Source organism: Oryctolagus cuniculus, chromosome 7 (assembly GCF_051225735.1).
Source record: "Oryctolagus cuniculus isolate XC-2025 breed Fujian yellow rabbit chromosome 7, ASM5122573v1, whole genome shotgun sequence".
Lineage (NCBI taxonomy): Eukaryota > Metazoa > Chordata > Mammalia > Lagomorpha > Leporidae > Oryctolagus > Oryctolagus cuniculus.
This window is the reverse complement of record NC_142873.1, coordinates 112,407,269-112,434,327: the sequence shown is the minus strand read 5'-3', so window position 1 is coordinate 112,434,327 and position 27,059 is coordinate 112,407,269. Positions and strand designations below refer to the sequence as shown.

At 37.5% G+C, this 27,059-nt stretch overlaps 1 protein-coding gene across 26 annotated transcripts in view; it reads left to right on the top strand.

The window, feature by feature from the left end:
* Nucleotides 1-27,059, top strand: part of NFIA (nuclear factor I A) — a 620,032-nt gene that overhangs the window by 226,475 nt on the left and 366,498 nt on the right. For all 26 annotated transcript variants that reach the window (XM_051857696.3, XM_051857695.3, XM_070078406.2 and 23 more), the window contains one exon: nucleotides 1,240-1,771. In XM_051857696.3, the coding sequence (XP_051713656.1) occupies nucleotides 1,240-1,771 (532 nt within the window). The remainder of the gene's footprint in view (nucleotides 1-1,239; nucleotides 1,772-27,059) is intronic.

The following is a 27,059-nucleotide window of genomic DNA, read 5'->3' as shown; positions in this document are numbered from 1 at the left end:
GGTTGGTTATGTGGCAGAGAAAAGTTACATAAAATTAGTGCGGATAAGTTAATCAACAGTTAGATGGACTCCGAAAGCCTCGTGGAGGTTACTGTTTAATTTTTTCTTTTTTTAAAAAAATATATTTATATTGCCTAAGAAAATGTCATGTATATGCAATCAAACATTTTGAGTAAAACAGGAAAAAAAATTTTTTAAATGTTTCCAATTCTATTTTATTTTCAAATTGTCTGAATTTTAAGAGGCAACCGTTAGTGTTTTCCTGGAGTCTTGTAAACATTGAGTATACCAGTTTTCTGTCGCCTATGAGAAAAGATTTGAAATATTATTTTCAAAAATTAAATACTCTTTTGTAAGGGATGATTATTACCAAAGGCATTTCACAATCATATCAGTAAATTCCGTGTATTTAGTCGCAGCATGTTGTCACGACGACACGTTCTGTTTACCATCTTGCATGTATGCTTTTCTTTGTATTTTTTTTCCTTTTTTTTTTCTTCTTCTTGTTTCATTCCCATAGTATTAGCAATAATATCTTGGACACAAATGTTTTATTTTAGCCTAATGAATATCAAGATCATCTCTTCTATATTTACCTGCCAATGTTTCCAAGTTTTTGACAAAAAAAGATAAAATAAAATTATGTGCAACTGGATTTAAAAGAGGAATTAAGATATGGCCCAGATGAATAAGAAACAGACCAGAGGCTGCATGCAGTATTTTTAGCGGGAAAGCCTTTGTTTTCATTGATTGTGGAGATGGTATTCTGCTCCTAGACTTCCAGGAGCATCGACTGGCATGTAAATGTTTAGGATTTGCCAATCTGGCGGCCGGGCCCTGGCTGGACTACAAGTGGTGAGGTCAGTGCTGGGCCAGAATTAGATATGCCTTCCTTGAAATAGGGTTAAGATTATATATTGTTCTAAGCGTTTAGATAAACTTCACTTGCCAGCTAAAGGCTTTGGGAACTAGGCCCAACAATGGAAGCCGGTGCACTTTGCTGGGCATATCAGCACGGTTGTGAAGTGTGAGCAAATTTCTTCTTTCTGATTGTGGGAAGAGATGCTGTTGGCCCGCACCCCACCTGCACTGGGAGCCCATGTCCGATTTTGACCATGTGCATTTGCCTCGAAACATACAGTGACATGAGGACTTTTTTTTTTAAGGTGATGCTGCGAAGAACAGTTGATTTCTTTTGTTTTCGCTTGTTCACACCTTTGTTTCTGTCCGTTTCCCCAGGATGAATTTCATCCTTTCATCGAAGCACTTCTGCCCCACGTCCGAGCCTTTGCCTACACATGGTTCAACCTGCAGGCCCGAAAACGGAAATACTTCAAGAAACACGAAAAGCGCATGTCGAAAGAAGAAGAGAGAGCCGTGAAGGACGAGTTGCTGAGCGAGAAACCGGAGGTCAAGCAGAAGTGGGCATCGCGACTCTTGGCGAAGCTGCGGAAAGACATCCGGCCCGAGTACCGAGAGGATTTTGTTCTTACAGTTACAGGGAAAAAACCTCCGTGTTGTGTTCTTTCCAACCCCGACCAGAAAGGCAAGATGCGCAGAATTGACTGCCTCCGCCAGGCAGACAAAGTCTGGAGGTTGGACCTCGTGATGGTGATCTTGTTTAAAGGTATTCCGCTGGAAAGTACTGATGGCGAGCGCCTTGTAAAGTCGCCGCAATGCTCGAATCCGGGGCTCTGTGTCCAACCCCACCACATAGGGGTTTCTGTTAAGGAACTCGATTTATATTTGGCATACTTTGTGCATGCAGCAGGTAAGTGTGATGGTGAGAATTCCGTCCGTTTTCTTGCGTGTGTGTCTTTCCCGATGGCCTTTGTGTGTGCTGGGACCGTCCTGACCGGGCTCGCCACGCTGTGGGCCAATACAGAAATGAGGTCAGTGTGGTCTCAGAGAAAGGCCCGAGTCGCAACGGCCCAAAGCGCCCTGTGCCTGGGGGGCCAGCTTCAGTCGGAAGCATGGGTCTGAGATGTTTGGGTTCTCTTGGTAAGTAGCAGTGTCGCAGGTGTTGGCAATCAGATAGGCTCTATGTTTCTATCACATGTTTGGGATGAGGGGGTGAGAGAAACTTCTTGAACACTACTGTGAGGAGCGTATTTTCACTGGCAAGTGATCCAGTTAAGAAACATTGAGTTTGGTAGTGAGGCCATGTGTTTAGTTGCTTTTCTGTTGGGAGTGTTTCTAACCTACTGGGGTCTCTTGAAACTACTCCCCCTCTCCATCCTCCAGCCAATTAGGAGGTTGGAGGTAAGATTACTATCAAATTGCCAATCATTTATGAAGACAAATAATGTCTTTAATGTGCAAACTTAGTAGGCTTGTATGTAGGAATTCTTGGTGTTGTCTCTGATAGCTCAGGTAAACAACCCAGCTCTAAGTAATTGATGGAGGGGTTAATATTAAAAGTAATCAACCTGTGTAGTGCATGAGCACATTGAGAGATTGCTATTGACAATTGATGTAGTGAGTTGCTTTGATTTATTATCAAATTCTTTATTGCTTTTTCAAGGCCTGTTTTACCTGTGCATGTTTCAGCATTTAGACTAGCATTCAGGATAGAACTCTTGAGGACTGGCTGAAATGATGCATTTTTACTTTGTTCCTTTCATCTTCTTTTAGACAAAAGGCTCATTGTATCGTGTGAAAACTCAGGTCTTGTGTAACTTGTTGACTTTTTATATGTACCTGTCGGCCTTGCTAGATTACCTTCATGGTAGTTACTTGAGCCAGATGGAAGAAAGAAGGTTGTGGAATCCTACCAGTAGATTGTTTGGGGTTCATTTATTTATTTATTTTTCACAAAGGAGAGGGAAGAAGTTACCTGTAAAAATCAACATTGCAGTGTTAAATTCTGAAAATGTTAGTTGTTTTTAAAGGAATTGGCTGGTATACTATTCTCTATTATTTTTCTCACTGTATGTTTTAGAAAAAAGAACTTTTGTTATCCATCTGTCCTTACTTAAGAAACTGGGGAAATTAACTTTGCAAGCATGCTGCATCATTTGCATTCTGTTGGCAGGGGATAGATGAGTCTTTTAGAGGATGTGATCTGTAAGTGTTTCAAATATTTGGGTTTTTGAAAATGTATACTTAATTCTAAGAAGTGCCTGTTGCTTTAGCCAGTTCTGGGTAGCAGGAATGAAAAGGCAGCACCTCTCAAAGAACCTCTACACAGCAACAAGTAGCCCTTCTGTGACCCTCTTTTGACCCTATTGTTGTTCGTTTGTTTTGTCTACTGAAAGAGCAAAGTTAAAAATTTTTCCATCTGTTTGCATATGTCAGTGCGGCAAGATGCAAAAAAAAAAAAAGTATGGACATTGCAAGTGCTTTCAAGGAGCACTCTTTAAAATGTTGTATTTCTCTTTTCGATATTTACAACAATAGATACTTTAAAAGTTACAACAAATGCTTTAATTGACCAGCATAGGAACTGGATGGTGTCAGCAGCTCATGGGGCTTGTGGTGTTGCCTCCTGGCTTGTGGTGTTGCCTCCTTTCTTCCAAGATAGCAGGCAAATGAAATACCTGTGAAGTTTTTATTGCCTGAGTGGTATCCATTCTAAGTTTCCAACTTAAACATTTCCCTTAGATTTAAAGCAATGCACCCTTTCTGGGTATTCCCACAGTGTGTGTTCACTTTTTCCCTGTTGATGGTTTGTTATTATGCTGCTGCTCCAAATCCTTGAGCTAACACAGTTGTTGGTTATTGCAGCACCTGAAGGGGTTGTGTTGATAAGATGACATTCAGCAGGCTGCTTAGGAGAGTTAGCATCCTTATTGCTTATACAAGATTTATTGACAACAGCGTGGCTCACCCTGCCTTTCGGTTTGGTGTTCCTGACGTATCCCAGAATCCCCTGTTAGGCTTGAATGTCAGTCCAGTGTTTGGCCATTGGCTTTCACAGGGCGGCGGGAATGGCTGCCTCTCTGTGCGTGCAACAGGGAGATTGCAACAGAAAATATTCAGGGCCTTTTGTCTGAAAATATTTCAAATTTGATTCAGGAGATTTAGAGACCTGTTATTTGTGGAAGGGAAACTGCCAGTGCGAATAGGAGGTAGATCGGTCAACGTACATACAACTGATTTGACAAGCATCTGTTATAATACTGTGGATTTGTAAACACTAAACAATGTTTTTACCTCCTTAAAAGTGTTGAGAACTTGCCAGTATTGGCAGGAGGCAGAGACTCTGAAACGTGCTTGGAGATACATGCCAAAACCATTGTGGCCTTTTCACCTATAGTACATTTTTCCCTCCCTCTCTTTTGCTTACACTTTGATATTTTTTCCTTCTGAAATGCTTTCCTCCCTCCTTTGGTAGCCACAGGAATAAGATCTTCTTTCCCTTCTAAAAACGTGTACAATCGTTTGTTTCTGCTTCATGCATCAACCTCTTCTTTGGTAAAATGTTAAAACACCCATGTACATACTGGAAGCAGGTGCAGAATCAATGATTTTAAAGAGCAGAGACGCTTTATTCTAAGACTTACGGAGTTACTAAAAATACAATAGAAAAATTATCTTGCAATTCCCACCCCCCCAATCCAGTGCAGTGAGAACGGTGTGAATTGTGTGGCTGATAAATAGTAACAAGTGCAGTGAAACCGGAGTGGTTCCGTGAGGCTGCGAACTTTATCTTGTTAGTAGTGGAAGAGAACAAAACCATGCTCTGCCCTTAATTTCATCTCTACTTGAGCTGTCCTTCCCACGTATCGTATGACAACTTGGAGATATTATGTTATTGTGGCCAATGGGTGTCTTTGTGGGCGTGTAACAGTAAAGCTAATTTATGACCAGTCTTTACCAGATGATCTGTATCAGAATCTACAATATACCCGGCACGTGGCAAGGTCACAATTTAAGTTGTTAAGGTCATAACCTTAGCCACCAGGCATTTGACCTTTTAGATAAAGTTAACCTTTGTTCATTAGTAGGCACTCAACCGAGAACTTTCTGGAGAGTTGTGTTTTTTTTTTTTTTTTTTTTTTCCTTTAAACCGCTTCTGTATAACTTCTGGTAATGTAATCAGGTTCTAGAAGAATTCTCATTTGAGCCACTTAAATTCTGTGAGAGGTTAGACTTTTTAAGGACTTGCCTATGGGATAGAGATGGATTGCTGTATTTAGGCCTCGGAATGACAGTGTCACAAGTTACATGTCATAGTTATTACCTGCTGTGGGGTAGAATGACAGCTTTGAGGCAGCTGTGTGGTGACATTTAAAAACTAAAATTAAACAAATGGAATTATGTTTAATTTAACTAAGGCCTCTGCTAATTTTCAAGTGGCATTAGGCCCAAAAGCTAAATTGCAATAAACCATCTTCAGTTTTTGCAGATGAGAAATATTCTAAGATTGGAATTATTTTTAGTGGTCTTACAATTCACTTTGAAAGATTCATAAGTGACCAGAATTTGTCAAGTAATTGTTGTAACTGTTAATTGCCAAGTGACAAAGCAAATTGATATCATCCTGATGGCCGTACGTGCTAGTTTGACGGTAGAGAGTGACCACTTTTGCACGGCAGTCTCTTAGTACAATGGTTCCTGATTGCTGCCCCCATTACTGCCTTCGCTGAATTTTGCCTGGATCAGGAATAGCAAGGGTCCTGTCACTCACTGAAGAGCCGTTGCAGCTTCCCAGAAGCTTCGGTACCTGTCGTGTAAACCTGCACAACAGTATTACTGATCACCAGAGTACCTGCTCCATGTTGTTCACTTAATGATGTTGTCGTGAATGTTCGTTTTAAATGACTTAGATTACTGCTAGTTTTGTTTTGCTAGGCCACGTATTATTCCATTTCACCCAAAAGGGAGCAAGTCCCATTCAGGTGCACTGTAGTTTTATTTTGGCTTCGTGATTGCCATTCCTTCATATAGTAATAGAGAAAACCGTGATATGCAGATAGACCAGATGGTCATGTTGACAGATTGAGAATTCACTTCCTACTGCTTCAGAGCAGGTGTAAGATTAGGAGTGTGTGAGCTTTGTGTGCGTGTGTGTGTATATCCAGGCTGCGCACAGAATACCATTTGAGCAGTGGGAATGATTTCTTTTTTAAAAGGCTAGTGTTTTAAATACTATGTATAAGGTTACCAGTGCACATAGAATAATTATTGTAAACTTTTTAAATGAATCCTGTTAGATTATTACAGTTTATAATTTGATGCCAAATTAATGATGATACTTTCTTAATTTTTAGGCAATTTACCATGTTAGTCTGAGGGAGTATTGCATATCTAAAATACACTCAGTATGGTCTGTTAGCAGGGGTGTGTGTGTGTGTGTGTTTGTGCTCCACACTGAGACTATATATTATGTAATTAAACTGATTCAGTACTGTAATAAACTCCCTAGTGCAGTTAGTTCCTATGATTTGTAACAATAAAAAGTATGTTTGGAAAAAGGGGTATGACTGATAAACAGTGAAATTTGAGCTATCACGTTCTCAAATTCTAACTCTAACCTTAGACTAAACTCCAAGTGACTTTTGTGACTGAGTGGCCAACTGTAAGCTATTAATAAATGCACAGTTTTGAGAAATTTTTATTTCTCTTTTAATTCTTCAAAGGAGATTGCATTAGCAATCAACAAACTTTAGATAAATATGACTTTTATGTCTTTGGGTGTTTGCTGGGTAACTCGAGGATAGTAACAGCATCCTTTGTGTAGTATGCAGGAACAAAATCCTTTCTCTAGAATGTGGTGAAAAAGCTGGAAGTTGAGAGTCAGAGAGTGTATAGGAATAGGGAGAAAGAGTTGTTCTGGAGTGAACCTTTGAATGGAGGTCAGCTCATTTATGGCTAAGAGGTTTGAGTGTGTTGGTTAGAAATTTCCCAATGCTGCTGGCTTGGATTTGCCCTGTCTTCTTTTCCACCCAGTGATGAATAGCATTAATTTAAACCTATTTAAGGCTAGTGTGGGAGAAACCACAGCCTTTGTTGTGGTCACTGCTGTACACAGTAGGACTGGGTGTTTCAGCTGGTTAAGGCCTCAAGCTGCTTCCAGAAGCTGTAGAACAGCCTGTCGGCTTTTTAAATCTTGCACAGAAGCAGCAACAATTCTAATTGCTCACAAATGTCAATATAGATTATTGAAAACAATTTTGAGGATTAGAATGGGAGGGGAAAAACATGGAATACAGAATTGAGTTCAGTGCATGTGTAAAACCTTGTGTGTTACCATTTTAGCAATAGTTTCCCTATGATTATTTAGAGGTTAGAATTCTTGGGGGATGGTATGGGAAGGAAGAAGTCAGGTGGAGGAGAAGGCATGCATTGTTAAGAGCAATGCAAACCCATGAACTTAATCGTGAATGAAGATGCTCTGAAAGTGTTTGGTTTAAGTAGTGACTGTAAAGGGATCTTGGGCAGTGAGAGATCAAGCAGAGAATTTTAAAGCGCATATTGCCACAGTTGCTTTTTGCATAGTTTGTTTCAGACTAAAATATTATTTGGGTGCTTCAAGAGTTTCTATTCAAGCTTTTAACAACTAAAGTTTTGCAAAAATTCTTTTTAGAGTTTAGGAGTACAGTTAGGGACATTGTAGTGCACACAAGTTTGGAAGAGGGCCTGTGGAGATATGTTTCTTATTTCTACTGTTTTGCTTTCTAAGGGTACAGCTCACAGAGCTGTCAGCTTTTTGGCTCTCTCCCACTAAGGTAACTGTAAGACACATATTATTGATCCAAGGTTTGATATCCCCAGAATTTTGTAGCTGCTGCTTAGACAGAATTGAGCTTCTTATTTATATTCTTCCCAAAATATTAAGAAAAAGCAACTCTTTATATTTTATTATTATAACTTCACAATATAAAAGCATATTTTATCTAACACAGTTTTCCGATTAACCTGAGAGTTAAATAAACATGGTTTGTGAGCCGAAGAAATGGTAAGTCTAATAAATGCAACAGATTGCAATAATTCTGTATGTAGAAGAGGACATTTTTACTGTTCTGTTTGTCAAATAAGCTAAAAGAAAACTGAGAGAAAAGAAGTGGATTTGTGCGGGCTTTTTGGCAAGTCTTGGTCTTCTTTAATATGTAAAATGCTGCTGTGCTTCAACCCAGAAATGATTGGGATGAGCTGGTGACTGCAGATTGCAGTGAAATATCTTCAGTGTTTCTTGTCTGAGGACTTTAAACTTATTTCTCTGCAGGTCCTTCAAACTTTCCCAGTAGTAGCCATTTTGGTGCTAGATTAGTTGAGAGTAGAGAAAAGGAGATGGCAGGAAGGTAGGTATATGACACATTGAGTGTCTGTTCTATAGCAGACACTGTACTGTTTTGTCATAGGTTGTAGCCTGCTCTATCTCCCTCTGCCCTCTCTCCCCTCTCCTCTCTCCTCCTCTCTTTCTTCCTGTCTTGCAGTATTGTGAATAAGTACTCTTCATCTGAACAGATTAAAATAGCCTCATAGTGACCAACTTACTTGCACAGAGCAAGATTTAAACACAGGTCTTCTGATTACAAATTTTATGTTCCTAAAAAAATTCTGACCCATTTTATATCCTTCTTTAACATCTCGTTGTCCAGGATTGGAAGCCATTTAAATAGTATCACACATGCCTTGACTCAGAGGAGAAAAGTCAAAATCTAAACCTTCCCATGGAAATATTTTACTGTGAGCCTCAGATCTTAGCTACAGAATGAGGCCACCCTTGACTGGGAAGCAGAAATGGTCTTATGCTCATCAGTGCTGGGGTCAGAAATCTGGAATTATTTGTTTTTCTTGTTTTCAGACTGTTGAAGTTTTGATGAATAGAAGCATCATGATATAGATATAAGATTTTTTTTGATAAGGTGAAGTTAATTGGTTCTAGATGCTTTGGGAAGCCATTGAATATTAAATTAAGTATTGTTTTAAAATTCTGAATGGCATGGAGTAGTTCACTATGCAGAATTTTGTACATATTTCTCTATATATTTTTAATTTCCCTTACTGATTAGATATTAAGTTTTAAAATTTACTTTGCTCTTTAAAGATCTGTTGCTTATGGCTTTGTATATAATTATTTAATAGGAAACAAAATCGTGTTTCAGAAAAGAGTAGAATTATGCTAGTTTGTATTTTTATAAGCAAATTTAAGTAGAAAGGATGAAAATTAAAAATGGGGATGAGTTTCATCTTAATACCCTTAAATGACAGGGCCTTCTTTTCTTTTTTCAACTTACACAAGATTGATTCTTAATGACTTCAGTACAAAACCCAAAACTCTCATTCAACACAAATTTTATAATTGTAAATTAAAAAGTGACCAATAAATACAATTTATAGTACATTAATTGATACAGCTCAATTCTAACGTTTATTTAACAAATAAGCTACTGAATTGACTTACAATGAATAAAATAAAAATGTAACTTTCTTTTTAGGAAGAGTAATAAGTCAGGGTTGGGGTTATCAGTTATGCTGAAAGGGGAAACTGAGGCATGAATTTGGAGAGGAAGGTTTAGAATTTACAGACACATGCGTTGTCCACAGCATCCTGTGAATGTTTGTGGACCGTGCTCATGGTGGTCCCACACAACCTGTGCATTTGCAAACACACGATTTTCAGAGACTGTGTATTCATATAAAATTGTAATGGCTGTGTTTGGAATGCTTTATAGGTTAAAAAGGCGAAGCGAAGTTAAAACATTTGAAAATGTATACTATTTAAACAATGTCTGTGGCATCTGCCATTGTCAGCCTGTTGTCTTTGTTGCTATGGTTTGGGTGATTTGATTTCCTTTTGTAATTTGGCCAGCCCATGATTGGGTGGTGCCTTGCATTGCCTGCTGTTGGAGAAGATATATCAGTGGTGACTTGCAGTGTTTGATATGAGTGGTAATTTTTGGTAAGGAAAGGTCTTTGTCAGTGGATAATAAGAGTTGTGGAATTGTAACATCAATTTTCATTTAATTTTCAAAATTAGAGATGTATTATTTACTATCAGAAATTCAAAGCCATGCCTTCTGTACTGGTAGTGTGCTTGCTTCTTTTCCCTTCCTCTGACAGATACATTGGCAGTTTTGTGGGTTTTCATCTCAAAGATATTAGTTATTTAATTTTAAGCTCCTACATTAAAATGAATATTGTACATGCAGGATTCCATCGTTGTCGCTTTGAAACATTCCATTGCCTTTCAAAGGAGCTGACATTACAAGTCCTTAGGTTGACAAATTCTCATCAACTTTTGTGAAAATGTTGGCTGCAGAAGGAGGAAAGTCAAAGGAGAGCCATAGACAGATGGATGTCAGTGTTGAGATGACATCAAGCCCTTCTTCTTGGCATTTTTTAACATTCCAAATGAGTGAGGGAGGGAGATGCTTCAGGAGCTTACTGTAGAGTGAGTAATTATGGTGTTGTATATCTGCATGGGAACCTCTGTAGCTTACTGTTCGGCCGAGTTGTGCAGATGATGTCTTTTCTGCTAAATGCAGTTCATAAATAATAGGAATATGAAAAATGTGCATGGAAAACAGAATACTAGAGTGTATATTTTGACCACTACATCACTGGAAGTTCACAGAATGTGAATTACAAATGTTTAAGGTGAAGCAAGGATTCTAGATAAGAATTTGGCCAAAGCCCATATGCATAAGAAATGATTACATCTTTGTATGATTGTAACAAGCTTTTTGCCTGCGTATGTATCATATATAAATTATTAAGTTACTAGAGTTTCTGATGGATTTGTTTGCCCCCCCCCCCCCCAATGGCCGAGGTTTTCTTGGAAAGTAGTTTCAAGTAACTTGTGAGAATGAACCCTTTGTAACCATACTGTTCAACAACCCAACTATTGTTGCACATTCCTATCTGGGAAATTTTATTGTATGTCCTCTTAAAATGTAACAAGGAATTTAGTAAGAATTTTTTTGTTGTTGTTGTTAAAGGTACTTTTGGAAGTCTCTTCCCTTCTCATGCCCAATGAAGAATTACAGTGGTTTACAAAAGGATTTAAATGAACTTCTATTATTTTCTTAAGCTTTTCTCTGTAGAGACTAAAAAGTTATTTTTACAAAAGTGTTTTCAGAATTCATGTATTTTAGAGTAACACATAACAGGGATAAAAATGAACAAAAAAGTGCCATCTCATTGGGTTCAGGATGTTGATACAGTTCTTGGGAGAATGAGGCTATTACAGTTTGAAATGTTAAGGTTGAAGAAGTAATTGTTCTAAAGATATTTGCCCCTCGTCTCAGAAAAGATGGCGAACATGCAAAATGGATAAATGTCATCCTTTGTACTTCGACCACCTACATTTTTAAACTACAGTGACTTGGATTTCTCTAGAAAGGTCAGAGGTTTCAGACAGAAAGCTTTGTAATTATTCAAAGAGAGAGACATTCTCAGTTTTGCTATATAAAGAACAATTATGTGTGGCTTTGTTTTTGAACTGGGCCTGGGAGGTGCTAGGGTAGGGGGGATGGCGAGGAAGTGGGACCACGGCATGAAACAGCAGAATCCCAGAGAAAGGTAGGCTGGAGAAGAGAACGGATTCATGGTTTGGGCTCTTTACTGCCAAGCCACCTAGTTCACAAGGGAGGGCAGAGCAGCTTTTGCAATTCATTTCGTTTTGAAGCGTGAGATTCTCTGAGAAAGTCTTGAAACACTTTGGGCAAGTCAAGGAGTTTGCCTATCTGGGTGTTAGTTGCTTGGGGCTCAGTTTGGTTGGGTTTTCTGACTTGTAGATATGGATTTCTTTGGTCTTATGTGGGGTTTTTTGGTTCTTACTGTGTTTTCATGTTTCACTTCTCCCAGTTTTGGAGAATTTTTCATGTTGGGTAGTAGTGGGGAGAAGAGATTACTTTTGTGGGTTGCTCCTTTATTTAGGGAACAGATTCAGAGAGCATTTGCAACTCACTGAGGTCACACCAGTAGTTAGTGCAAAAACCAGCATCCAGGCCAAGTCCTTTGGATCTCAGATTTGTGCTCTTAAACAGTTGTATTTCAATTACCTTCTTCTAAAACATTTTTTAAAAATATTATATGAACCTTAAATTTTAGGCAGGAAGCATCTCTAATTACCTTTGTGCAGGTGAGGAAAAAAGAAGGGTTGTCGAGGATGCATAGTTGGTAAGTAGTTAGGATTAGCAACTAGATCAGTTCCTTCTGTGGCGTGTTTTTATCTCTAAGGTGTTTGTACCTCAATGTCAGACTCCAAGCTCCACTTTTGAAGTTATGGGGAAGGTAAACAGTGTTCTCTGAAGGTACATAATAATGCTTCAGATCATTGTCTTTTCCTGAAGTTTATAAAGTAGTGAATTAGAAACTAGAGCTTTTTCGGTTTTAATATTAGATTCAGAGTTTCCTACCTGGAAGGAAACTGAGTGGTCCAAAACCTAGGTTTTATGGTTAAGCAAATTAAGTCTGTGCATTCCGAGACCTAAGGAGATAGAAAATGCTTGTGTGGACTGAGGGCAGTTGTAGAATTATCATTATCAGGATGAATGCTCTTTGGTTGTGTTGGCATGCATCTGCCTTGGTTGCCTTTATTGACAAATTCTACCACGGCATTGGCCTTTGAGTTCAGCAAACTTGTTTTGAGCACTTACAATCTCTTTGGCACTGTGCTAGGCTCTAAAGATGCAAAACTGAAGAAAATACTGCGAAATGAGTTAATGCCATTTCAGATATAATATCCTTAGAAATTAAGGTTTTAAGCCCTTAAGGCATTCGGATCTGGCTAAAAAGCCCATGAGAGTATTTCAGGCATGGAAAGCCAAGACACTGTGGCAAAAAAGAAAAAAAAAAAAAAACCTAAATGAAAGATCTCTGTGAGTGAGATCCCAGCAGAAAGAACGGGCCATCAAAGAAGGAGGTATCTTTCTCTGAAGGGAGGAGAGAACTTCTGCTTTGACTATAGCCTTGTTTAAATAAGATTGGAATTGGTGAACTCAAGAGGCTTCCATAGCCTTGGCAGCCTTGGCAGCTCATGACAAGAGCCTCAGATGATTACTGACGTCATAAATAAGAGTGTCAGTTGTTAAATCAACAGGAGTCACTGTGCACTTACTCCCCATGTAGGATCTCTGTCCTTAATGTGTTGTACTATGTGAATTAACGGTATAACTAGTACTCAAACAGTACTTTATACTTTGTGTGTCTGTGTGGGTGCAAACTGTTGAAATCTTTACTTAGTATATACTACATTGATCTTCTGTATATAAAGATAGTTGAAAATGAATCTTGATGTGAATGGGATGGGAGAGGGGGTGGGAGATGGGATGGTTGCAGGTGGGAGGGAGGTTATGGGAGGAAAAAGCAGCTATAATCCAAAAGTTGTACTTTGGAAATTTATATTTATTAAATAAAAGTTAAAAATATTTTGTAACAAAATAAAAAAAAAGAAATTAAGATTTTAATGCTTTCGATAATTTTAAATTAGGGTCCTTCCTCCTAATAGCCTATATGAAATTTTAAAAAGTTCTATTTATTTTAATTGTTTATTTTATGAATGTACTTGAAAGGCAGATAGAGAAAGAGATACATAGATAATGATTTTCCATGTGTCAGTTCACTTCCCAATGCCTGTAACAGTAAGGACTGAGCCAGGCCAAAGTCAGTAGCTCAGAACTCTATCCACGTTTCCCATATGGGTGGCAGGGGCCCAAGCACTTGAGCCATTATCTGTTGCCTCTGTTAGCAGGAACCTGGATCAGAAACAAAGGTGCTGGGATTCAAACTGGCACTTAGATAGGGGATGTAGGTGTCCCAAGTGGTGGTTTAATGCACTGTGCCACAATATCCACCTCCTGTAAAAAGTTTTAAACATTTGTAAAACTAGTTGTGTGTACTGCTTTTCTGAGAACAATATAATTGCTGTATGTTGAGGAACTCTGTCATTTGTATTTCTGTTACATGTTAAGTTTTTAAAAATACCAAAACTATGTAAATATGAAGACAACTCAGGCAGAGGCAGAAGAGGGTGCAGGTGCTTGCCATTACTCAATCATTCGCCACAGTGGTATGCTTTCTCTAAAGAAAGCCCGTGGCACATAGAGTCCTATTTATTTTTGTAAAGGGCATCCTTCTAGTAATGCTGAAGTATAAAATAGAGTTATAGCAAAACTAAAGAGCAGGAGAATGAGCGAGTGAAGAGCAGAAAAGGAGGGGAGGCCTTGGACAGCAGCTGGCTGTACTGAGTTCATTTGGCTGTTGGTTGCGGTCCCTAAAGCAACAGCCAAGTCCCAGGAGCATGGCCACCTGAATTCCCTCTTTTTCCTCTCTCAGAAGAAAGTTAGTAACCTCGAGACTTTTATACTGAAGTGGGTTTTAAATTGTCAGAGGTCTCAAGCTGCTTTGCCTTCCCCCTCCTGGTTTTTTTCCCCCAGGGAAACAGATATGTTTTACTTCCAGGCAGAAAGCAGGAGAAGGGTCCAAGATGTGCCGGGCTGCTGTAGTGTGCTAGTGGGACCGGCGTGAGGGTCTTAGGAAATGAGTGTATGGACAGTGGTGGTGAAGAGAACTATTGCATATCTGATAAACGAAACACACAAAGCAATAAAAATCTGGTGGACCAGTGTAAATTGGATTTTTTTTTAAAGTCTCGTGATGTTTGCGTGTTGTTTAATGTGAAAGTGAAATCTGTTTCTGCAGCCTTTAATAGATGAGCTTTCCTTTGTACAGAGTGCAGATCAAATGATTTGCTCTATAATTATTTTCAAAAAGCAGAAAATGTGTGTGTAACATTTAAATAATGGCATGGGATTGTCATAGAAACTCATTCTGAACACTGTAAATACAAATGGTTGGGGATTAGTCACAGTAACATGTGGGGCATCATGAAACTCAAGACAGATTTCTTTGTTCCACAGTCAGAGACGTGCAGCAAACTTGATATAGTTCATGGGATGTAAGCAGTTCAGTTCCTCCAGAGAAAGAGCAAAGCATGTTATCTTCATATTGAGTAAACCATCTTTGCACAAATAGCACAATATACCTGATGATTCCAGCAGCATCTGATATTTATTTTGAGTCATATTCCCAAATAATGAAAGCTTAGAAATTGGAAAAATCTCTCCATTTTTGCTACTCATCTTTGGAAAGCTACCCCTCCTCTTCCCCTTCTTCCCTCTTACCCACCTTATTTTCTTGTGGTCTTAAATAGTACTGTTATGGTTCTGACCATAAAATGGTTCTGTTTTCTTTAGTCTCCATTTCTTCATATAACAGAACATGTTAGTGATAAACAGCTTTCACTAAGACTGTATTTTAAATATATATGAGGGTCATCAAAAAGTTCATGGAAAGTTTGTATTATAAAAAATCTGCATGGATTTAAAAAATTTTTTGCCCTAAACTCTTTTCTTTTTTAAGATTTGTTAATTTGAAAGTCAGAGTGACAGAGAGAAAGAGAGAGACACAAAGAGAGAGATCTTCCATCCACTGGCTCACTTCCCAAATGCACCCAGCAGCCAGGGCTAGGCCAGGCAGAAGACGCAAGCCAGGAATTCCATCCAGGTCTCCCACATGGGTAGTAGAAACCTAAGCTCTTGGGCCACAAATTTATGTTTTAATTACAGTTTTTCAGTGAACTCTTTGAAGTACCCTTGTATTTTCATGTTAGAATTCTTAGTCTACAGTAATGTTATTAATACCCTTTTTTATTTTTTAATCCATTATTTAGAAGAAAATTGTTTTGGAGTATTCTCATTCTCTAGCTCAGTCAAACATCTGGAAAAAGGATTGCTTGTCTTTAAATTTGGAATTAATCTCTAGTTGCATATTCCCACCGGGGTGATGTTTCAGTAAACTCTAATGCATCGGCCTTGGATCTTTGATTCTTTGAACCTTCAGAGGTAGGAGCTGAAATCTGACAGGGGGTTTGAAGATTTAAGAAACCTAGTGTTGTGGAATGACTTTTGCACCTGACAAGGCTCCCTTAACAATGCTGTGTGTCATTGTATGCTCTTGTTTGTAATCAAGATCACACATATAGTATAAAAATAAGGGGAAGTATATTTAGCCATTACTTTAGGGGAAGTGTTTTGAGATGTGAGAACTGATTAAAATGGGCAGATTACCCTTATGGGTTAGCTAGTGAATACAACTAACCTCAAAGCTGGAGACAACATATGTAAAACGTAGATGAAACTTTTGGTGCATGGAGTATACATGGTCATCTCATGTTCCTGCTTGGCTCCTGTAAGTCTCTTCTCACGTTTTCTGTTGTGATGTGTGTGTGTGTGTGTGTGTGTGTATTCATTACCTTTCTTGAATTAGTCTGTCTGGAATGTCTTCATCCTACCTTTACCTTGCTAACATTGCTTTAAGATTCAGGCGTAACATCATTTCCTCAAGGAAGCTTTCTTTTCTTTCTTTTTTTTTTTAAAAGATTTATTTTATTTATTTGGAAGGCAGAGTTATAGAATGAGAGAGAGAGAGAGAGAGAGAGAGAGATCTTCCATCCACTGGTTCATTCCCTAAATGGCTGCAATGGTCAGGGTTGGGCCAGACTGCAGCCAGGAGCCAGGAGCTTCTTCCAGGTCTCCTACGTGGGTGCAGTGGCCCACGTGCATCAGGTGCCATCAGGTGCATTAGCAGGGAGCTGGATTGGAAGTGGAACAGCCAGCACCCATGTGGGATGCAGCTTTTTCTGCTACATGCAATGCCACATGCCAGCCCTGGAAACTGTCTTGTCACCTCAGCATTGGGCTTAGGACTCCTTCCCTGTGTACTCATAGTGTCCATTAGCACTATATTAGTAATCACCAGTAGCACTCCTGTATCATGACAAAACTATCTCCCTAGCTCTGTTTTGCATTCTGGTCTGTGATTCCTCTCTGAGTGGGAACTGGGTTGTATGCATTTTATGTACCTAACTTGCAGATGCTCAGGACATGGCACCCAGTAGTTACATTCAGTATCTTTGTTGAGCTGGTGATTCAGTGGAGGATCTGGGCTTTGAACAACACAATACTCCGAAAAGTGTATGATATGAATTTAAAAACTAAGTGACTATAACATAGTTTTGGGTGTTCACGTCAGGATTGAATTTAGGCTTACTTACTTAATTCTTTATTTTGTTCCAAAAGAAAGATTGTCCCTTCTTACCCTACCTGTTAACTGATTTCTGTTTCTTCACCCAAATGCAGAGTTTCATTAAACTGAAGGATTTATTCACATGACTAATTACAATTCTGAAAATAAAGATTTGGTGATGGTAAACTTACAGAAAACATCACAGGCTCTTTGTTTTTCCTTATAAGATCCTGATGTTGACTTTTACCTGAACTTTTTACCTGGAAAAGATGATTTGTGGATGCTGGAGTAATGTAGCCATTGCTCTGGCTTCTGTGCGAGGAAATGTATTAACAGCCATTTATCCAGTACCTACTATGTGCTAGGTTAGTACCATGTTAGGAGGGGAAATAAAGGATTTCAGTTTCCTGCTGTTTAATTTTTTTAAAAGATTTTATTTATTTGAGCGGTGGTGGTACAGACAGCGAGAGGGCAAGACACAGAGATCTTCCATCCTCTGGTTCACTCCCCAAATGGCCACAACAGCCAGAGCTGTGCCGATCTGAAGCCAGGAGCCAGGAGTTTCTTCCAGGTCTCCCCTGCTGGTGCAGTTGCCCAAGCACTTGGGCCATCTTCTACTGCTTTCCCAGGCCATAGCAGAGAGCTGGATTGGAAGAGGAGCAGCTGGGACTAGAACCAGCACCCATATGGGATGCCTGTGCTGCAGGTGGAAGATTAACCTACTGCACCATAACACTGTCTCCCCCCGCCCCACTGTTTAATTTTCACAGAACACAATTTTGATTAAACATGGAGCCCTCCTTCTCAGAGTGGAAGCAAAGAGTTTTTGTTGGCTTTGAATCACGTCCTGTCTTGCTGTGGGGAAAGGGGCTGTCTGTCCCGTTCTTATCTCTAGTGAACCTTTGCAGGTTTGCAGGTGTGTTTTCACTTAGGAGTAGACATTTTGGCATGGTTACTTACCCTGAAGTGGGAGCGGTCACAGGCAGTAAAGGTAGAAAAGTTAAAGATCAGGATTAAGATGTTGGGCTCGATTATATACGGTGAATGCTTACCTCTCCTTTCTTAGCCAATGCTTTCCTCTCATTGAAACTGTTAGACCAATTTCATTAGCTCCAAAACGCACCAGCATATGTAAATCTTCTTTATTTAATTGGAGACCTATTGATTGTAGGTAACGTAAGCCTCTCTAAGGGAAACAGAACCCAACTGAAGATAAGAGTTTCTTCCCCTAACACATACAGCATTCATGATTTTATTTCTCTAGGCATGTTAATTATCAAAACCATTCCACTGCAGACTTTCCCATGAAGTGTTCTGTCTGGCTGTGTTTTCATGTCTAAAAGCCCCTACTGGTTTATGGAAGCATTTTGACAATCTTTCTTTCTTTCTTTCTTTCTTTCTTTCTTTCTTTCTTTCTTTCTTTCTTTCTTTCTTTCTTTCTTTCTTTCTCTCTCTCTCTCTCTCTCTTTCTTTCTTTCTTTCTTTCTTCCTAACAAAATGAAAAAAACTAACATCTTAAAAATAATGAGAAAAAAACCACAAAATCATACAAAACTAATTTGCTTTAAAGAGACTAAGAATTCTTGTATGCTTTCATAGAGTACTGAAAGAGACCAAATTCTGTCCATTCTCTTTGGTAAGAAATCACCAAAAATATTACAGTGAGAATTGAAAAACAGAAGGGAAATTTTTTTTTTCACTTACATTCTGATGGGATCTCAAAGCTGTAGAGCAAATAGCGCGCCAGTCTGCACTTTGTAAAGTGGTGAAAGGCTTGGGCTTTTCCCAAGTGCTTCCTAGGATGGTGTCATCTTCGTATTATAACTGTTCAAAGTAGTGAGCATTTGCCTTTTCTTCCTGGCAATTCCATGTTTCTTTTTGAACTGTAAGATTCGGGTCAAGGTCACTGTATGGCTGGTTATTTATAATAAGGTTCTTGAAAGGAGAAGTATCTTTTTAGATATTGTAGATTTTCATATAGTAACTAAAAATGATTTTAAACGACAAGAAATAAGCAGGTATTAAAGAGGTAAATATACACTATTTTAAATTCCTTAACATCATCTTCAAAAATTTTATTTAATATTTAGAATTTGAATTAGAAAGCACTCTAATTTTTTATTGTTAATATTATGGATCTCTGAACAAGATAATTAATTAGTGAAATTACAGTATCAGAATTTTTTTTTATTTTAAACCTAACATAATTCATACTGCAGTAATGAATTCATGGCTTTTCTTCTAACGTTAGTGTGCTTGGTTGAACACATCTCAGGTTGTGAGGGGGTATGTTTAGATGGGTACTTACTGGTAGAGAGTAACTTGATATCAGCCACTATAATGCTTATCAGTGAAACTCTAACTCATTTAATTATTGCTTAATTCTCTGATTATATTTTTGTGTCTGAGAGAAGATGAGCACCTTCATTCTTGCAAAGTATGGTTAGATAGACACTGCTATTTCATTGCTTGATGTAGTATACCTGGAAGGTATTGTGAAGCAGAAGCTCTTTTAAAGAATTGTTGTCTATAGATGTACACCTGTACATCTATGTAGAAGTGGTCATTCTGAAATTTGGACTAGGCTTGTGATGAAATGGGGAATTTGTCAGTTCAGTCATATTCATCATTGATTGCTGTATGTCACTCATGTTCAGGCAATTAAAAATTTGGGGAAGGGGATTATTCATAGGATCTCAATTCTACAACCAGATAGTAAGTCCTAGCACTAGAGGGAAGCTTTGGACCCATCTATCATTCCTCTTCTCCAAACCGCAAACATTTCTACTTTGTTTACTTCTTCATATATATATTTTACTATGCAGCTGTTTATAACAAACCCAGATCTCATCCTTTCTTAGGAATCTTCTCTAGAATAGAAGCTTATTTTAAACCAGACCTCATCAGGATATGAAGTGGAATGTTGAGAGTTTAGATGATGCATTTTATATCAAACTGAAGTTTGGGTTATCTGCTATTTGGGGTTTGTTCCTGCTGGGGTTCACTGCTCTTTATAACATTCTTCGTCTGCATGGACAGATGAGGTTGGATCTAAAATATGCATTATTCACATCAGTCAAGGAAAAAAGAGTGAAGCTTTTTTGTAATTTGGCTATTATATTTTCTTGGGAAAAAAAGAAAGCACATTATTAAAGTAATTCAACATAATATCCACACGTAATTCTTTCAAACCTTTATAAACCAATTCCTCAGAGATTCTAGAATATTTTGAAAAATCCTTTTATTTTAATCAGATTACTGTTTTGATTTCTTTTTTATTCTCAATTTAATTTTAAATATTTATGTAAGTTGTAACACATGACATGAAGATGTGGACCTCCCATGGTACCAAAAAAGAGAGCATTCTCAATATCTTAAAATAACTGTATGTTCTCTTCCATCAAGTCGAACACCCCCCTCAGATTGTCCTGAATTCTTGGTTTATAATTCCCCTTCTATGAATCAAATGTTTCTTCACATAGTTGTGTACTAAATATGTTGCTTAGTTTTGCCTGTTTTTGAGTTTCATTAAGAAACCACACAAATTTTTCACTCAACCTTATGTTTCCAATGTTGTTGCATGTACTGTAATTATTTTTTGTGTGTCTGTAATATTCCATTGTGTGATGGATCTGTGAGATGTTTCCATTTTCTTGCTTATTCACATGTGCAATGAACCATAACTTTCCTCTTGTAGCAAGTATCTATGAGTTTCTTTGTGGCATATGCCTCAGAGTAGAACTGCTGATTCATAGGGTGTGTAAATGTTAAATTTTTTGTAAAAAATGTACTGATATTTTATCTTAATAAGTAGTTGCATCTGTTTACACTCTCACCAGCAGTAGCAGTGTACAAAATACTCTGTTACTCTACATCTTCTCAAACGTTTGTCATTGCCAGATTTTTACTCTTGGCCAATCTAGAGGCTATAAAGTGGTATTTCATCACAGTCTTAATTTGCATTTCTAATTTGATTTATTATGAGATTAAACATCTTTTTGTATATGTATGAGTCCCTTTCTTTCCTCTTTTGTGAAATAAATATTCTTGTTTTTTAATTATTTTGTTCTGTGCAGTTGCTTATCTCTTCCATATTAGTTTGTAGGAGTTCTTTATAGGTCCTGGATTCTAATCCTTTGTTTTTTTGTAGATTTCCTTTTTTTGTTTAAAGATTTTATTTATTTATTTGAAAGTCAGAGTTACACAGAGAGAGTGAGAGAGAGGTCTTCCATCCAATGGCTCACTCCCCAGTTGGCCACAACGGCCGGAGTTGTGCCTATCTGAAGCCAAGAGCCAGGAGCTTCTTCTGGGTCTCCCTTGTTGGTGCCGGGGCCCAAGCACTTGGGCCATCTTCTGCTGTTTTCCCAAGCCATAACAGAGAGCTGGATCAGAAGTGGAACAGCTGGGTCTTGAACTGGCGCCCATATAGGATACCAATGCTTCAGGCCAGGGCATTAACCCTCTGCGCCACAGCACCGGCCCTGTAAATTTCTTTTAATATCCTGTGGTTTGTCTTTTTATTTTCTTCAAATTATCCCTAATGAACAAAAATTCTTAAATCTTGATCTTTTATTTCATGGTGCATTTGAGTCTTCAGATATCCTTCTTTATTCCAAGTTTAGAAATACATAATATTAGCCGGTGCCGCGGCTCACTAGGCGCCGGCACACCGGGTTCTAGTCCCGGTCGGGGAGCCGGATTCTGTCCTGGTTGCCCCTCTTCCAGGCCAGCTCTCTGCTGTGGCCAGGGAAGTGCAGTGGAGGATGGCCCAAGTCCTTGGGCCCTGCACCCCATGGGAGACCAGGATAAGTACCTGGCTCCTGCCATCGGATCAGCGTGATGCACTGGCTGCAGCGCTCTGGCCGTGGCGGCCATTGGAGGGTGAACCAACAGAAAAAGGAAGACCTTTCTCTCTGTCTCTCTCTCTCACTGTCCACTCTGCCTGTCAAAAAAAAAAAAAAAAGAAAAAAAGAAAAAAGATGTTTTTCTCTACATCTTTTAAGTGCTTGTCTCATATTTAAATTTGTGTTTTTTTCTGGAATTTGTTTTCATGTGTGGTATAAGGTTGGGATTCCATTTTATTTTATTTGTTTCAGTATGAATGAACAGTTTTCACTGAATCGTTTAGTGAATAGCTTCTGTATTTGTCAAATGACCTTCAATGACATTTTTGTTATTTAAGTTTTCACAATTATGTGGATGTTTCTGGATTCCCTGTTCTGTTCCATTGATTAATTTGTCTACCTTATACCAACAATGCGTTGCTTCACTTAAGCTCTCAAAGGAAGTCCTTTACACCTGCTGTTTTTAGGAATGTTTTTAGTTACCCTTGACCCTTCACTATTTTATATATGGTAAAATCATTTTGTCAAGGTTCATGAAAAAGTTTGTTGGGGTTTCATTTAGAAGTGTGTTGAATCTACAGATAAGGTAGAAATTGACATCATTTTAAATGATCAAGTCTTACTGTCTATGAACATGGTATGTCTCTCCATTTACTTAGCTCTTCTCTTTGATTACTTTGGATTATTTTTCCCCAAGCCCTTGAGCACTTTTTATGAGGCTACTTTATATATTGTGTTTTTAAGTTAATTGTTGTACTATAAAAATATAGTGAATTTCTGTATAGTAATCCTTTATTCAACTATAATTACACACTTTAGTCAATGATGTGCTTATAAATTCTTCTGTATTTGTTGTGTGGATAATCCTATCAAACACAATGATAATTTCATTTCTTTGGTTCTAATTTTTAACTTGTTTTCTTATCCTTTTTGTCCCTCCATATAAGGCCTCCAATTCAGTGCTGAATTAACAAGTGAGAGTGGGTGTCCTTGACTTTTTTTTCTTAGTTTCCTATTTATTTTTATTCAGGAATGAAAGTGAGGTCTTGTCTTACAATTTAAATAATACTTTTACTGACCATATTTTAATATGAGAAAGGTCAAGACATTAACTATTTTGTTAAATTTCTCCTCCCAACATTCTTACTGTGGTATAGTTTAGTCTGTGTAACCCATAATTGAAACCTCAAGAAGTGTGCCACATGAATTTATGCCAGGTGATACAGTACATATTAATTAATGGGAAGTGGTGTTTTTAAGAAAATAATTTAGTTTTCTAAAATTTTGGAATAAGAGGATCATTTGTATGTACTAATTTTGGGGATTTTAGTGAGGAGAAGTACCACATTTTTTACTGAGTTGTGGCTTTTTTTATACTCTGTTGTGTGGATCAGCCTCTTATGTTTTGATTTGAATTATAGAACCCTTAACTATCATTTTTCACAATTTGAAATGTCTGGTCTGGATGAGTTTACTTTTTTCCCTTTTCCACATGCAATTTTTGTTAGACTTGAATAGATTACTCCTAATCTTGTGAGCAGACTGCAGGAAGACAACTATTAAAAGTAGAAAGCTATTAAGCAGTCAGGGGTTTATTATGCTTTAGTGTTTTGTTTAAGTCTGCTCTTAATTGGTTGATTAATGTACAAGAAGTCCTTTTCCCCCTCTCCTCCATCTATACAGATGGCAAATGGTAGGTCCCAACTGTCATTGTTCACCAAAAAAGGTTATGGTTCAAAGTCAAAGATTCAGAGATACCAGGATAATCAATCATAGGAACTTAGAGTGCCCAGCCAGGCAAAAGTTAGGCCTAGTAGTAATATTTACTCAGAATCTCTTAAGGGAATTTTTTTTTATGTGTTTTTGATTTTCCTCAGAAGAGATTACTTAATTAATTGAAATGTCTCTCCATCTAGTGTCAAGCATTTCAATAACTACAAAAAACTAATGGCAAACAAATTTTGTTTATTGATTTATCAAATATTGCTGGAATACACAGTTTTAAAATGGGTATAATGCAGAAAGTAACATTCTTAATATATTGAGATTAACGGAACACTTTCAAAAAATACGTTTTAACCATTTCATGAGAGGATGATTTATAATTGTTAACTTCCTTTTTTAGGATGAAGAATAGAATAACGTTCTGGTATCGATCCATAAAGAGGATTTGCATTTTATTCATAGTATAAAAGTGCCTTTAATGGAGACATTGTGCTAATTGATTCTGTTCTGTGTTTCACTATTCAAGTATCTTTTTAATTATTTTATGTTATATAATTTAGTAACTAAATTTAAGTCACTGGAAATGGAATGACTGTTATATCATTTAGGTGTAATGTATAGCTTTTAATATTCTTAAAGTGGATGGCAGTTAAGGACATTCTTTAGTTAAAAGAGAGACAGAGAGACAGAGATACAAAGGGGAGGGGGAGAGGATTCCATTACATTCAGCACAGTCTGAAACTAAGTCAAAGGAGTTTTGTTAATTAAATTCAATTGCCATCCATTAGACCAGTGGAATGAGATGGCTCTGCCTGGCGCTGACACAGCACAGGTATGCAATTTGGCTAAATTGCCATTTCTAAACCATAGCATGCATTTCCCTACTTTGTTCACTTTTTTTTTTAAAGTGAGTGTTTTTACTGTTAAGAAGTCAAAGAGTAACCGGTGTGCACTGATGGTAAAGGTATCATTTTTATGTAAACTCTTGAGTATTGATCAGTTTGTTGGCATAGACATGTAGTTCACATGGCAGTTATTTGGGAGAAAATTATTTTAAAAATTTCTATATATGCACGGAGTATATTGACACAAATGTGTATATATGTGTATCAATATAGACAAACTTATAGTTATAAAAATTCAATTGTTTAAAGCTTTCTGAGTCATAATTAATCTTTGAATACTTGAAAAATATTCTGGGAGCTATAACTATAATTCATAAATATAATTGAGGAAAGCTGTGATATTTGTGGGAGTTATAAAAAATGAGATTTAGATGGTAAGCAAGAGTATCTACATTTTGGCGTAAGTTGTTGCTTTCAGAGGCTTTATATGTCAGACTGATAAGTTTCTTACCATGGTGAAATGACAAGAGTACCACTCACACGTTGGCGGAGACGTCACTTTGACAGCCAGCAAGTTTACAGTGTCGCTGGGAGCACAGATTCCCACTTCCTGCCAAGATGAAAATTGGCAAAAACCAAAAAGGATATTAGGGATTGTCACTTTAAGGAGAAGTAACACGGTAATGTTTTATGTTTGCTTAAGAAATATAAGGGCGATCTCTTGCACTGTAATCTGTTGAGATCTACAAGTTTGCAATCAATAGGACTTTGCTTAATCTGAGCATAGAAAGTTAAATAAAACAAATAGAAGTTCTCTGGCATTTGTGCCAATGAGACTCCTTATAGTTTCAATTAATAGCACATAATTATTTTCCTCTCATATAAGAAGATTTTTTCACAAAAGCTATAAAATAGTTTCCCCACAGTCCTTGAAGAACAAAGGCCTACTTTAAAGTTTGTAGATTTGAGGACTGAGCTCTTGTTTTACTTCCTGAATTTTCTTATTTTTTCCTGTGTGAGCAGATGGTTTTTCTTTTTATAAGTTGCCAGATCTTTCCTAAAACAATAACTGTCATTATTGAGAACCTACTGTGCGCCTGGGTCTGCATCCAACACTCAAATATTCAAGGTTTTTTTTTTTTTTTCTTACTTAGGCGTTTTTGTTTAAATACAGGGGGCAAAAATGGAGAGAAAAAAATTATATCCCATGTTGTGAAAGAGCCAGCCTCTGAAATCTGCTTATACTTTGCTATTTACAGTAAGTACTTTTGAAACAGCTGTAGATGTTCAAATGAAAGTAGCAGTGTGGAGACGGGATGTGGGAACATTCATTCCTGAAGACTTTGCATTTCTCCAGCTTTATGGCCAACAGAAAAGGAGATTGTTGTGCATTCTATTAAATACTGCCAGTATGATTAATTTAAAGGGTTACATTTTATTGAACCCTGGTGTAGACGTTCTTTGTCAACCCACATTCACAGCTAGTTAGAGTGTGTGTAGCATTTATCAAAACTTTCTGGAGCCCTCTCACCTCATTAGCATCTGAATCTGTATTCAGCAGTTAATGTCCGTTACTGCTAGAGTGCTCAATTCTTGTTTTCAATAAGCCAGTTGTAAAATGTCAGACTGTCACTTACAATATAAAAAACCAAAAATGATGGTATTTGTAAAAATGTTATCACCTCATAAAAACAAATTGTAAAGACATGAAAGTGATCTTGCTATGCTGGGCTTTCAGAAGTGAGTTAGTACAGCTACTTTAAATACCAGTTGTGTAGATTCCCACACTTTTCTACCAATGGAGAGGTTTACACAAGCATAATTTAAGTTACAATTACGCTAATTAACATCTCATTTGCATAAATTGTTGAAGTCAAAACAACAAAGGATTGTCTAAGAAGCTTAATCCTATTTGTCCAAAATAGAAAGATTTTTTTTAAAACCATGCTCTAAAAATTGGCAGCTTAAGTATGTCTTTAGTATGTAGAGCTATGCCATTTAAAAACTAAATGCTTTCAATTTTTTAAGAATGTATTTCTCTATTCTTTTAGACTACTACAGTTTTTGGTATACTTGAAAAAATACTACACTTATATTTTAGTTCCTAAATCAGTGACAATAGGAGATTAAAATTGAGGTACAGCATCACATATAGTGCAGTATAAGCGTACTAGTTCTTATGATGAAGGGTAGTGTGTGTGAGTGTGTGCATGTGTAGGTGTAGCAGTGTGTAAGGTGCTCCTCCAGTTTATCAGTGGTCAGTTCAAGTTTTTGAATACTGGCTTGTCTAGTGTAGCTTGTCCAGGTGTTTTCAATGTCTTGTGTTTGTCTTCTTGCTGTTGAAGGTAGTTTTAATCCAGGTCTTACACATGTGTGATAGCTCACATCTCAGAAGAGAGAAGGAATTCAGGAAACTTCCTTTTTAATGACCACCCAAATGCAGCTAGTTTCCTAGGGGGCGATTTAATAAAGTAAACCATCTTTTTCTTTAAGGCTCATTTCAAATTAAAGACATGTTTGCATACAGTGGATTAGTGAAATTTTCATACTGACTCACAAAACTCTGCTGTACTCTGGTAGGTTTAAAATGCACTCATTTTATGTGCAGCACTTGTTACCATTAAGCATGCATTAATTACATTGTACATATATGGAAATAAAATGT